Source organism: Idiotropiscis lumnitzeri, chromosome 11, assembly GCF_059441095.1.
Source record: "Idiotropiscis lumnitzeri isolate Australia: NSW breed Sydney's pygmy pipehorse chromosome 11, RoL_Ilum_1.0, whole genome shotgun sequence".
NCBI classification, from domain to species: domain Eukaryota; kingdom Metazoa; phylum Chordata; class Actinopteri; order Syngnathiformes; family Syngnathidae; genus Idiotropiscis; species Idiotropiscis lumnitzeri.
The window spans coordinates 4,172,184-4,186,206 of NC_142401.1; the positions used below are offsets into that span (position 1 = coordinate 4,172,184).

General features: G+C 42.4%; 1 protein-coding gene across 2 annotated transcripts in view; it reads left to right on the top strand.

Moving 5' to 3' along the window:
• Window positions 1-3,708: 3,708 nt before the first annotated feature.
• The window catches only part of tafa1b (TAFA chemokine like family member 1b), a 102,912-nt gene continuing 92,597 nt past the window's right edge, over window positions 3,709-14,023 (top strand). Inside the window, exons 1-2 of one of the 2 annotated variants that reach the window (XM_088310058.1) lie at window positions 3,709-4,379; window positions 7,421-7,545. In XM_088310058.1, coding sequence (XP_088166184.1) covers window positions 4,300-4,379; window positions 7,421-7,545 — 205 coding nt within the window. In that variant the 5' untranslated portion in view covers window positions 3,709-4,299. The remainder of the gene's footprint in view (window positions 4,380-7,420; window positions 7,546-14,023) is intronic. The other variant, XM_088310056.1, reaches the window with a different exon arrangement.

A 14,023-nucleotide genomic window follows, 5' to 3' on the forward strand; every position in this document is an offset into this window, starting at 1 on the left:
TGTGACTCATGCGTTAGTCATCGGTCATGCTTCTCTCCTCAAGGATGGATAAAGCTAGCAGGCTAGCGCTACAAGACTAGAACAAACGTAAAGAAGGAAAATATTTGAATGTGATGCCTTGAGGTAACTGTTTTAGACTTCTGCGTGCCAAGCGTGCTGCATTTGAAGGCATTGAAAGGAGATACTTTTATTAATCATGATTGAAGTCGACTATGTGTCCTCCCACAGAGACGTTGACCTCTCTCTCGCTGGATTGCGCTTTTTTGGGGAAGTTACCAACATTAGGTCTAACCCACCTCTGCGTAGACTTATACTTATAAATAGTGCATTAAATTTACGCCGCTCAGGAAAATAGTCCTCTCTCACTTGGCTTTATTTTTCTTTATTGGCCTGAGTTGCTTTTCTCGAGTTTAAGTTCTGTAAAATTAATTGTAATTTTCTCTAAATGTTGCGAAATATTTGTCATTCTCATGAATACCGTTTATCGGTGCGTTTTTCCTCTTGGTTTTCAGTGCACCTTTAATCTCAAAAAACGGGACTGTTAGAATCTAGTGGTGGGCATGACAGTTTTTTGAAGTGAACTGAATCGTTAGAATCAATTCATCAAAAAGATTTGTTCAAAAGATTCGTTCATCCAATCGTTCGGGCCCCCCTAGCCTCTCTTCCCAACTCCCCCCCGCGCTTGGATGGAGTTAGTTTATTTAATACTTGCTCACCCTGATGTTGCAAAAATTGGAATTTGTGTATTTGTATTATTATTTCTATTAAAACATGGCAACTGTCTTGTACGAACGCGAATGGCAGTACAGCACGCTCACTCTGTGAATCATTGGCGAACGGGGGACGGCCTCACTCATTCTGTGAACGCCAAACGCATGGCAGCATTTTTAGTCAAATCCTTCCTCCAGCCGACTCTTGATGCTGATTGGTCGTTCACGATCATTGACAAAATGCGCGTTCCTGAGCTCAAATGAACTGAGAAAACAACAAAACTTGAGGAAGTGATCCATTCACTCAAGCTCGTTCGAGAACAACCCAACATTATTAGTCTCGGCAAGTCCCGTCCCCCCCCTCGTCTCATCCGTTGAATACTGATATGACTGATGCAAAACATTTTCACAGGTGGTCTCTGCAGGCAGGGGGCCAACCTCTCCGTCCCTGTTCCAATTAGAATAAGAAGGAAAGGACATTTTCATTGGTCTCATAGTTTTGTCGTTGCCAGCATCTCTTGGCATCGAGTCAGGTTCGGGTAATTTGTTCCTCCATTTCAACTAGCAAGACAAACAACCCTGCTGAGATGAGACTGACTGACCTTCTTCCAACATAAAATCCACACATATTATGCGTTGAATTTACTAACTAATAAGAAATGGAAATGTGTGTGTACGCCCCCTCCCCCCCACACACCGCTATCATTGCGAGATAACTCTGGCTTAGTTTTCTGGTTACATCAGATGGAATATTACTTCGCCTTATTTACCCGCACTGCTCCCCTCTTGAAAAATAATTTACCTTGCTTGTCTAATTTTTTGGCAGTGTTCCACTTTTTCTCTGTGTCTCAGAGTAACCGGTGAAAACGCTCACAATGCTCATCAATGATTAAAAGCTTTGTAGAGTTAGTTGCAAATTTAATCGTAGCCACGACTCTGTCCATCAAGCTCAGTTCATATTTTTTTTTTTCCCGGGAATCAGGTCCTGCCGCTTGTCGACTTGAACGGAGAAGAGCAGAAAACAAAGAGACGGGGGGTGGGGGGGGGGGAAGCAGAATAAATAGAACGACAGCAGTGGCCAGGTCCAAACACAGAGTTGGCCGATGATCGGTCATCGGTGGTTAAGCGGTGGCAGCGTCTGAGGCGACAGCTGTTTGGAAATGATGAATGCCCCCCCACCCCCGAGGAAGGAAAATGGGAAGAGGAGAACGACGATCCAAATTGACTGCGCAATGACTGTCCTCGTCAATTCTCCTGACACATGCCGCTTAGTTTAGTGCTGAATAAAACAGAAGAACAAATCAAAAGCATGAGCACAAAAAGAAGGGGAAAACGGTGCTGTCAAGTGAAAATTCTCTTTTCCAACTTGATTAATTGATTGATTTTGACTTTTAAACAAAAGATTTTTCGTGTTCTTCAGCTTCTTGGTTGGGAGAGTTGACTTTAAAAATGCGTTTCTGATAATGTTAGTCTGAAAAATATGTCATCGAAGTAGTAGAATAAAAATAATGTAACTTTTGAATTACTTGTGGATTATGCCAATATCACATTTGTTTAAAAAAATGAGGGGCAAGAGAGCGAGACTCAAAGTTGACAAAAAGCGATCCATGTGGCTGTGTGAAGAAGCAATTGAGTGTCAAAAAAAAAGTTTCATTTCATTTGAGCAAAGGGATGAAGTGCAATCAATACAGACATGTCTGTGAATTTGCCTCATGTGACAACACGAGTCTGAGGAAGGTTCCGCTACGCTCGATAACTATTGCTGCATTCTACGTTGTTTGGGAGGTAAAAATCATCTCCCGGTGTTGATGATATGGACCTATTTAAAAACATGGAGACCCACGGCTAATCTATGTTGAATTTCTTTTTCATGGCTACATTTAGCTAGCATGAATTTTAAACAGGTGTGTTTTGTAGTCCAGAAATTAGTGCATGTGAATAGAAAATTAGAAAGCTAATGAGTTTTAAATAATGTTTAAGAATTATGGAACCTCTGCCGTGAGCCTCTCGTCATGCCCGGATGTTTTTTTTTTTTATTCCGTGGGGACAGACTGGCGAAATGCAAGGACGGAAGATGGTCCAATTATGTGCAAGCAGAGCTGGATTGTGCGGAATCACCCAATCACAAGCAGATATGTCATTTGACAGTAAAAATAAAATAATGGCCCGACTGAAAAATTTGGGAGGAAAGTATGAATAGATTAAAAAGAAAAGTTACTGATACCATCAAATTTTTCTGCATCTTATTCACCCAACAGCAGCCAGAAAAAAAAAATCATCCTTTGACTTGGTCAGCCTGTGCCTGTGGTTCATTTGCATGTTCTTTGCAACATGATCATGGAACACTCCTCCGTATGCAACCGAAATGCGTTGTGGGCACACGGCGCACCTTACCAAACAACAATTTTTCTTCTTACAACGTGCACCACTCACAGAGAAATCTGTTGACGTGTGTGTGTGTGTGTGTGTGTGTTTTATTTCATTCTGCAGAAAGTCACTGAGGGATGCTCATATGCTCTTTCTGGCAGAGGCAATGGGGACTGGCCGTAAAACACAAATCCACACTCATCACTGCAAAAAAAATAAATAAAAATGGTAGAAAGAGCATCGCCAGCTGCTAATGGACCGTTTGCTGATTGCAAAGCTCTGATGAGGCACTCTGCCGCCTATTAAAAGTCCCGTGCTTGCAACATATTTCACTCTCAAGCCTCAAGTGCTGGAGGGTGATGACGGGGAGGGCATATTCACTCACCCTCTGTCCACACCCTCTCAGACACTTTTTTTTTTTTTTGCGCATGGATACACTCGAACACGTTCTAACGAGCCGACGGCTAAACTGCCACGTCTCCTGTCGTCGCGGATGGGAGGCTGGGATGTAAAGAATGGTGGCTTCATAAAGCATGATTCATTTTGCTGATGAAGATTTGACGCCGAAATGGGCAGTCTTACTTTAAGGCATTTGATTCAACTCTCAACTCTCTCTCTCTCTCTCTCTCTCTCTCTCTCTCTCTCTCTTTCTCTCTCTCCCCAGCTGGGCTACGTTCTGATGCGCACATGCTCGCTCACATGAGCGCGCTGCCTCTCCGATACAGACTCTCTACTTAGTGGCTTGGAGAGAGGACTGAGGCTCACAGCTTCTCAATGAGGGGACGCAGCCAAGAGAAGACAGAGCAGTCATTCCTCGGGAGTCTTCCGCTGCGTGCGTGACGAGGAGCGGGAGGGGCAGCGTGGGGGGTGGGGGTGCGCAAAAGAAGCTCCCAGTCATCACAACATAGGAAGGAGTTGGATTTACGGACAGCAAGGCATAACGACTAAAAAAAAAAAAAAAAAAAAGGGAGATTTCCACGTGTGAAGCTGAGACAGCAGCGACACGATGAGCCGCCGATTCCTTCATCCAGTGAGTGACACAGACCTGAGGATGCGCTGGCTTTGGTGACTCTTTGCGTTTCCAAGGAATTTGAAGGAAGTGAGCAGTGCACATCTAGAGGACGGACTATCCAGAAAAAGGAAGGGGAAAAAAAAAACAAGTGTCTTTTGTTACGGGTTTGGCACATCTGGATTTCCAGGCGCAAAGCTTGCTACAGGATGGATGAATTTCAAGAGGAGTGAGTCCGCTGGGGAGTCAACCAATCGAACCGAGCTTTGGTCCTTTGAAAACTTGCTATTCAGGTAAGGGTGTGGGTCACGTCTGGTTTTGGGGTGGTGTTGGAGAGTGGGCTGAAACTTTGAGAAGCATTTTGACTCATGATGCTGCGGAGGTGGGGGGGGGGGAAATAATTGAAGTTGGTTTATCGTCACACAAAATCAATTGTGAAAATGTTAAAAAAAAAAAAAAAAAGTTTCATGCAGTCGTTTTGACCATGAGTGGCTCGCTGTCATCGTGGGGGTGAATGCAATCTGCCCACGCTTGAGTGTGATTACACCGATGCAGGTCCAAAAGCTCACACTTTGAATGACGAAAACAAAAACGGCACTCTGGTCAAAGCTGTGACAGTTAAAAAAACAAACAAACAAACAAAAAAAAAACGTCTTAGAGGGCTGTTTGGTTCGGTTTTCTATTCCTTGCTTTCAAAACGATGACTTTGATATTTACAAATGCTTAGCTAATGCTTATTATTATTATTATTATTTGTACTTATTATAAAGTGTTACCAATCTGTATAGATGAGAATGAAGAGCTGAGCATCTTTTACAGCATAGCCCTAAAAATTCTTTTGGATTAAAAAAAAAAATCATAACTCTTAAAGGGCAGGCTAATCTGCTCTAATTTGGATAAACAATTCTCTTGCTAATGTCTAAGAAGAAACACGACAAGTCATTCTTGAACTTGTGTTTAAGGGATTAAATGTTCTTTTTTTTAATGTTAATGGTCCTAAACTTTCTTCATCTATCAAACTGTGTCAATATCAAACCAGTCAGCCTCAGATACAGCTCAAAGGGGTTTGATTGTTTATAGATGTTGTTTCAACAGTCATAAAAAAAAACAAGGTCTGTTTTCTGGTGCTATATTGCAGCCATTTTGTACATTTTCTATGGTCGTCATGGTAAATTGTGGAATGCTTTGGTTCGATGCTCAATCTGGAACTGGAGAATATAAATGTTCAGATACTTCAAAAGTGGCATCTAAGGAGAAAGGAAATACAAATGATTGGTTTGTTCTTTTTATCTGGGTAGTTTAGTTCAAACGTGTGCAACTCCCATTCCAGTCGATTCAATGGAAACACAGACAAATATGATGTGGAACGAGAAGTATCTTAATTAAATCAGAGGTCAGCGGTGTATCCATACGTCAAGGCAGTGACAGAAGACATCAGCAAGCGCTTTCTTTTTTTTTTTTTCATAATCTGCTGGAGGCAAAGATCAAAGCAATAGAGTACGTGAAAAAGAACTCATGCTTGGTTTTAACTGACAACGAATCTAAAAAGAAATCAACATGTGATTTCAGCTTTTCCCCTTTAATTAAATAAAGGGCGAATGTGACTCAGCGCCAAAGGACTGGATGTCCCGGAGGTCCAGGGTGGAATGTTATTGCTCACCCAAATATGGAAATGCATTTCAGTTGCTTTTATTCGTACGAGCTTCACGACCACTGTTGAGCTGAATGTCAGCAAGGTGCCAAAGAGCCTCCAAATGTTCTCGGATGCAATTGCGTGTTTACGAAATCAGCTTGCGCAAGAGTGCGGGAAAAAATGGAACAAAAATAATCATGTGATGAATCACATCCGGTTGTTTTGAGCTTTCTCTCGATGTTTTGCAGGCTTCCATGTCATCGTAACTAAACACTGGATAAAAGTCTTCCGATATGTGTTTGACCTGGACCAGTCCAGATGATCCAAGACCTTGATAAGGGAAAAAAATATAGAAAATTAACTCATTCAATCCGTAAAACATACATTTATGTTTTCAAAAATGTAGTCCCCGCCTCCCAAAGACGTATTTGTACGTCTTAGCCTTTTTATTGTTTTTTTTTTTTGTGTCATAGCTCCGTGTTTTTATAGCATTAGAACACATTCTGTTGGCCTCGCAAAATCAGTCAAAATCCAGAAAAACGCTGGAATTGAGGGGTTTCCTCTAATGAAAATTTCTGGGATCAATCGAGTTAAGAAGAATGAAAATTATCTGTAGGATTAGTTCTGCGTATGAGTCAGAAATAATTCAAGATTTTATTTAAATTTTATGTGCGTGATATTTTACAGCGATGATGTACAATGTGATCCATGTGTTGGTTCCTATCCTAAAATAAAAGTGGTATAAAAAAAATAGGCAACTGAGTATTCTCAAGTTGCTGACCTTCCAAAGTATTTGAAGAAGTACATTTCGCCCGTGACGCGGATTTTGAGGGTGGGATAGGTGCTGCTGCTGAACTTGCAACTTGTCTCCTTTACCTTGCTTGAATTTTGGACTGTTGTCATGGTAACTGTCTTTGTCTCTGTCTAAGTCAGCTTCTTGTCAGAACCAACGGCCAATAATTTTTTTATTTTTTTGCCACTTTGAAGTGATGCCGATGCTGATGCACACATGCGCCCGGACTGCATGGCGCGTGGAAATCGGCTGCTTGAAAGTCACATCGTTTGGAAGTCAAAGTCCAGCGATGCAAGATGGCACCTTTGATATAGTACTCATTGAACTGTTTTATTTGTAGTTAATTACAACAAAAAAATAAATGCAAATTAAAAAAAAAATATGCTAATTGAAAGAATTCAAGTAACAAATGTAAATAAGCGCCTCCAGTTACTGACTGCATATAGCAAAGGTCTCTCCTACAAGGTCACCCACGATAAACCGAAACAGGCATCGATACACGTGAGCGTTAATGTACGTCATACGTCAATGAGCATTTTGGATCAACAAAACAGCAAGCGATGCATGCTTGATAAGGAAAGAAAAAAAAATGTTGCTCACCCACGAGAATTGAATCCAGTGATTGGAAAGGAAACTAAAGTTGGGCATCGTTTGCATTTGATCGATTCCGTGCCCGATTCGTTTCGATTCCAAACAATTCTCCTGATTCTTTATGGAGCGGCGTCCCAAAAAAGTTTGCATGGTTTAACTTTTGCTGCTGACTGACTGAGAGACGATAAGTTTGCCACTGCTAGCATGAACGGAACACAAAGCAACCCTAAGACGTCACCAATTTACCCATGTGATGATGTACGATTTGTCGTGTCGATGTTCCGTTCCATGCCCTCACAATCTGCGCCGTCCCGCAGAATGTCCTGGTTTTTGGCCATGTGGGTCAGCCTCAGCTTCCTGTTGCTGTGCCAGGCGACCCTCTACCAGACCATCCAGCAGCACCATGTGGCCCGCTCCGGTCGCACTGACATTCTCACCCTGGGTAAGTGCTCCGCTTTGTCCCATTGGAGCTTCAACGGCGCAGTGTTGGGACGCGAGGTGTGACTTCCTCCGCCGGGGCCACGCTTGTCGAGCGTCGGCTGTGCAAAAAGCAGCTGCTGCGATATGTCAGCTTGATTTGCCACACTTGTAAAGTGTAACATGATGATTCACCGTGCTGGCGGCCACGCACAATACGAAAAGAGGAATGATGACTAATTGTGGCTTTAATTTGCTTCCGATTTATTCACACTCGCATATTCATGCGTATACGAGGGGTACTTCTGAAAGGATCGTGACTTTTTCCGCCGTGGCATTTCCTTCTATACTTCATGCAACATTGTGATAGTTGGCCAAATCATGACTCGGGGTGAGAAATTGGTGACAATTGCACACGGAGTCTTATTGGCAAATGAGTACAACAAGCTGGAGGCAAAAGCCTCCAATAATGTGCTGGTAGCCAAGGGAGCTTTGATCTCTGTGCCTGCGATGGAAATGACAATTATGTTTCCCTCTTTTGTAATGAAAACCTTTGGCAATTAAGCCAGACGCCTTCTGCACTGCAGGGGCAACCGAGGAGGGAAGCAGCCTCGGCAGATTTAATTCTCTGATTATGAAAAAGCTTACTAGCATCGGTAATGGTGTAAGAGGGAGTGTAACGGGGAAGGGGCGCTTTTTTTTTTTTTTAGTGGAAAGCAAAAAGGCTTCCTTTAAGCCTCTAACAATGAGTGTTGCATCCCTCGCCAAACCGTCAGACATTAGCCGGGGATTCTCTCCAGAAGCCAAGCGGCTGTTAAACAGACGTTATCTGACTTAGTTGACTCCCTGTGCTGTGCGTTGCATTCGATGCACGGGAGGGGAAAAAAAAAAAAAAGAAACAAAAAGGCAAATCCATGCCGGTGACTTCAAGCAGCATGTCAGAAAAAGTGACTTCCAGGCGTTTTGAGTGGGAAACAGCTGACGCATAAAAATCCAAACTATGATAGGAAACTTTCCGAGTATCCTGCCGCTGTTAATTGGAACAAGGGCTTGACGGATGAGCGAAAGAGAGATGGGAATAAATTCTGAAAGGATAGCTTTCTTTTTTTTTTTTTTCACCCTATTTTTTGACTGGTGGCAATTCGGGTTTAGTGCCAAAAATGTACAAGTACGTGCAAGCCTCAGTAAGTGTCTTTTGAATAATGCAGCGGTCCCAGAGGGAAACAGAGGGGAAAAAAATAGCCCCCCGCCCCCCTCCTCGTTCCCTCTCCCTCCTAACCTCAGCATGGATCGAGAGTAGTCGTCCAGGTTGGTTTAGTCTCAGAGCGCTCTGGAAGTTTCCTTGTCAGACTCACTAACTGCATGAAAATGTGAAGACGTGTACTGCACACTCTCGGCACATTAATGCAGACTTTTCCGACTGACAGCATCGTGGTTTGACATTTTCGTGGATCACCCCGAGGATATCAGAGCTTTGTTCAGGACATATTTTGATCTTTTTAAAGATCAAATTTGTTGTATATGTCACCAGGCTGATTTCAAGTTTCAGGAGTGAATAGCAAATAATAGTATTAGAAAGCGTTCACGGGGATCGGCTCGCGATTTTCTGTTGGTTTAGCTTGTCTTGAACACAAATTAGGAAAAGTTTTCAAATTAGCAATGTTTGTCGGGCCATCAAGTTGGGATATTTTCTCTTTCTGATTCTGTTGGCGTCCGATTGGTCAGTCACAACTCATGCTAGGCGGTTGCCTTTTTTTTTTTTTATTTAATTTTTTTTTTGAACTGCTGCTGGGCAATGTGGCGATATGTTCAATTTACTGTCTCGCGTCTTTTCTTTTGTCGAGGATTAAGCGGGCATCAATCTCACTCGTCCGTTGAGTGCCACTAACCAGAACTGCTTTCTCAAAATTGAAATGCGATGATGAATATTTGAATTAGAATTGATTTTAGAATTTGAGAGTGTCTCCTGTTTCTCTGAGGCCACTAGCCTCAGATATAAATAGACGGGGCTAAGTGGCAAACACTGATGCCTTCTTGTAAAAGCCATTGCGCCTCATGCTTGGGCACTTTGTCTTCTAAAAAATCAAACAATTTATTATGGATCTAACACTAGGATGAACGCGTGCTTGATATCCATTCACAAGACACTGGATTATACACGCACACACACACACCCCCACACACACACGCGCTGCCATCTGCAGGAAGAAAGTGGTAACGCGATCTACGCTTTTTGAAAAATCGTGAAAATTAACATTCATTTATTGAATCATTGCAGATATAATCCCGACAGTTGAGTGAATAGATTTTTGTTTTTGCACACCACTAATATATATATATATATAAATATATAAATATATATATATATATATATAAATATATAAATATTTAAAAATATATAAATATAAATGCACCACACACCATCGCCATGCACGGACAAAGAAACAATGCTCGGCTGTGTGGTTACCTGCGGGAGCGTTGTCAAGGTCATGTTGAGAGTGTACATGTTGTCTTGTCCTGTTGAATAATGTCTGAGAAATCACCCTATGCAAAAAAATACCGCTGACATTGCATAGCACCATTTTTTTTTTTGCAATCCCAAATGTATCCCTGACAAATGTGCGCACTGAGGCAGAGATTGAGTAACCAATCGCTTGACTGCTTTGTCACCTGTTCAGGAAGCAGCGCGCCGCTCTTGCTGGCGAGCCTCGACCCTCCCTCACGTCCTCAAGATTGATGGCGGCCTGATTCCGGGCAGCCAATTGCGCTCTCTCTAGAAATAATCCACTTCATTGACAGATGGGCTGAATGTGACATGACACACACAAGCTGGGCCCAACACTTTATACACCTGCTCGAGTAACGTGGAGCCACGAGGGCGCAAAACATCGGAGGAATCAGGCCATGTTAGACGCGACGGAGTTTTTCGATTACAACCCGGCGGTACGTCCAATCGCGTCGTATCGTACAGCTGTCAGAGCTGCCAACTTTAATTGTTGCCGTCAAGTGTTAACATCGCTCTCTCAGTGTCATGTTGTACCAATTGCGATACAACATTGTTTACGACGTTGCGTGAAAAGGAACTCTACTTATTGTTTACGCTAAAGAATTCATCGTGCGTCAATACCCAGAGGGGCAGTGTGACGATAACAGCATTTTAGCTCGTGTTTTATTTTATTAGGAATCTGACAGAGCATTTACGAGCGCCTTAGATCTAATAGATGAGCGTTATTCCTGGTCCGGGCGCAGCCGTAAAACTGGCCTGTAACTCTTTTGAAGCAGCGTGGTGCTGATGTTGTCTTAACCATTTTTTTTTTTGCTCAATGTGTTTTAATACACAACTGCAGGCTTGGTTTCTCCTGTTATTACACAAATTGCCTGCTGTTGACGTGAGAGAAGGCGATGATGAAAAGCTGAAAGGTGTTTTGACTGGCAGTTGCTGGCTTGTGAATGCACGTACGTGAAGAATGTGATGGAGGAACTTCGAGGTTGAGCAATCCTGACATTTGGACGCAGCTCATCATGTTAGCCAAAAAGTTCCGTGTATCTCCTGAGAGTTAAGCGAGCAGAAAATGTTTTCGTTTTTTTTTTTACTATTTGCAAAATGTCTTCAAGAAGAAGGACACGCCTCAATGACTGTTTGGAAAAGGCGAGACTTTTCTTTTTGACCCCTCTGAGAAAATCAGGCAAATTTAATTTCTTTAGCCAAAACACATCAAGCACGTTTGCAAAGGGTGTGATTTGACAAAGTCTGCTTCAAGCCTTCTCACAACCTTTCCAAACGCTGTGAAACTGAACTAAGGCTGTGCGGATCCATTAAACTTGAGGTTTTTTATTTTTGAGATCTAAGGGTTGCATTTTTCCGGATGAAGGAAACAAGATGCGGCGTGTGAAACCTTGAGCTTTATTTTGGGTAGCCTTGTTTTGGCAAATGAGGGCGGATATGAAATGATTCTCTTGCATTTTGCGATAATGTTTTGAAATGCAAAGAAATCTTTTTTTTTTCCTCCCAAACTTGGAGATCATTTCCATAGTTGAAGCAGCCGAAACGCACACACGCGTACACGGACCGTCTGAATCGGTAATCATGCAGTTTCTCCCGTGGAGGTATCGAAGCTCCTATGAAATTCATTCATCAAGAACATCTTTCCACATAAGCTGTCCGAGCTTTTGTTAAGCCATTAAATCATCTTCATTTCCATCCTCATTATAGTGCAGGGACTAATTAGTGTGGGAAATTTATGGCTAAACAAAATTCAATTAAATTCCGCCATGTGAATAGATGCTGTGGTCGTCGTATTTTTATGATGTTGGTGCAAATAAAATGATTTGAAAGGCACCGTGAGCGCTTGAAGAACACAAACATGACATAACTTCAAATTTCAATTACAGTATAAAAATAAATATATTGATGAGATAAAACCAGATGGAGTCACAGAAAAAAATATATTTTAAGGCGATGTTTAGTTAATTTAATTTCCTTTTCTACCTTGACCCTTTTGACAACTTTTTAAATAGATGCTTTCTGTGTTTGGGATAATGGCAGGAATATTTTCCTCGGTAAAGAGGTAGAAGATATAAATTATTAACGTCTGTGTACTTTTCCGAGGTGGGGGACAGGGGTTGGCAGTTGTAGGACTTGCGACTTGGTTGGCAAAGTTTCACTTTGGACTTGAAACACACAACATTTAGACCACAGTTGCACGATGTGGCGATGTCGTAAATTATAGCCAATCAAAATGCACGGAAGATTTCACAGAAGCTATTGAAATACTTTTTATGTTGTAGGGATGGGCGAATCTATCGTTTGGTATCCATTTATCAATAATCACATGATACTCATTTGGTATCGATTTCCCAAACAAATATTGATACCAACTTTTAAAAAAATTGGCAGCGCACTCAGCATTTTCAACAGTTTTGGTTAGTTTACTTCACAATGCCTTGCACAGAAACCCCCGTACTTAACGGAAGATTGGACTGGTCCGTGTCACATGACCAGGAAACGAGACGTGACGTGAGAGTTAAACACGCGCGCTTTCACAAACAGAGAAGGGTCATGTACGGCATGGCAGAGAAGCAGCAAAGTGTGGTGTGGTGAGTGGCCAACTGTCATTTTTTTTTTGCAACGGTTGTGTCCTAGTCGAAAATCTAAAGGCATGTGGCAGTGTGTGGCAAAAACACAGATTAATGGCGGCGCAGGACAGAGAACGTTGTAAAAACCATTGAAGTCCCATTTCATATTCAGACGTTTGAATATTCCATGGCCGCATGTATCACAACCCCCAACTGGATGCTTAAAATTTAGAAGGACTCGGCGCAAAAATGTTTTTTCTGTTGCTTTTGACTGTTGTCAGGTGCCTTGTCACGTTTCTGAGGTTTTGGAGAGTCTCTTAGTGATTCAAGAGTCATTAACTACGTAGATGAGGCTCTTGAGTGAATGCTTATCTTTCACTCATGTCATTACTTTGCAATATTTTCTTCCAACATCATATAATAATATTCCCTTTTGGTCGACATTCTCAGACTGCAGAGTTATGTCAAAAATATTTGTCCAATTTTGATTAGCCACACGAGGAGGATACTTTGAATGACTGCAAATGCCACCCCAAAAATAATGAACCGGTGAATACCTCGCCGGCATCATTCATTCAAAACGGAATTTTATCTTAGCGGCATACTTTGAACAACCCCACCATTCTTTTGAACGATCGCATACCTTTGCATCTTGAGCTGCCTCCTCGAAAGAAAACCGACGCTTACCGTTTTGCCGCCGCCTCACAGCGCAGTCCGAGAATCCACCGCCACACTCGAGTGGACTTGCTTGGCAAACCGTGGACTCAGGTAGAGCGCTAATCAGCGTCATGTGATCTTTTTCACACACACGCACGCACATTTATACGCATTGCCCTACGTGGTCATGAAAGTCGCCTTTCAAGACAAAACCAGGCAATAACGACGGGATCATTCAGGTGCCAAACAGCACTCTTCTTTGCGCCCGGCCTCACCACCCCACGCCGCAACCTCCCTCCACCCCCCTCAGACGATTTGTCATGGATCAGATGAGACAATTTGTCATGGATTAGTGCACTTAAATGTCTGTGTGATAGTGGAAGCAGTCACTGGAAAAGCTCAGGAATCCCATTACACTGCGTTTTATGGCCAGAAAGACGGCAGGAGGAGTAGAGGTTGAATTGGCACTTTTCTTATCCCGTGTAGCGTTTCTCCACTCTTCCCCGCGCACGTCGACAGGAATTATCAAAGAGATGAGCGCCATCGATAGGTCTAAATTTGGAAACGAGACCAAACGATGTATTTCTTAGTGTCTATGTACACACAAATTTCATGACAGGTGTCAATGGTGAGTCAGGACCAATAACAGAAATGTCGTATAAAAATGTGATTTTTATTTTCGAAGCTCGTCACACCTACGCCACTTTAATTACGAGCATCATCTTCGTGACACGTTCATTTCTTTCTTTCTTTTTTTTTTGACAACTCGC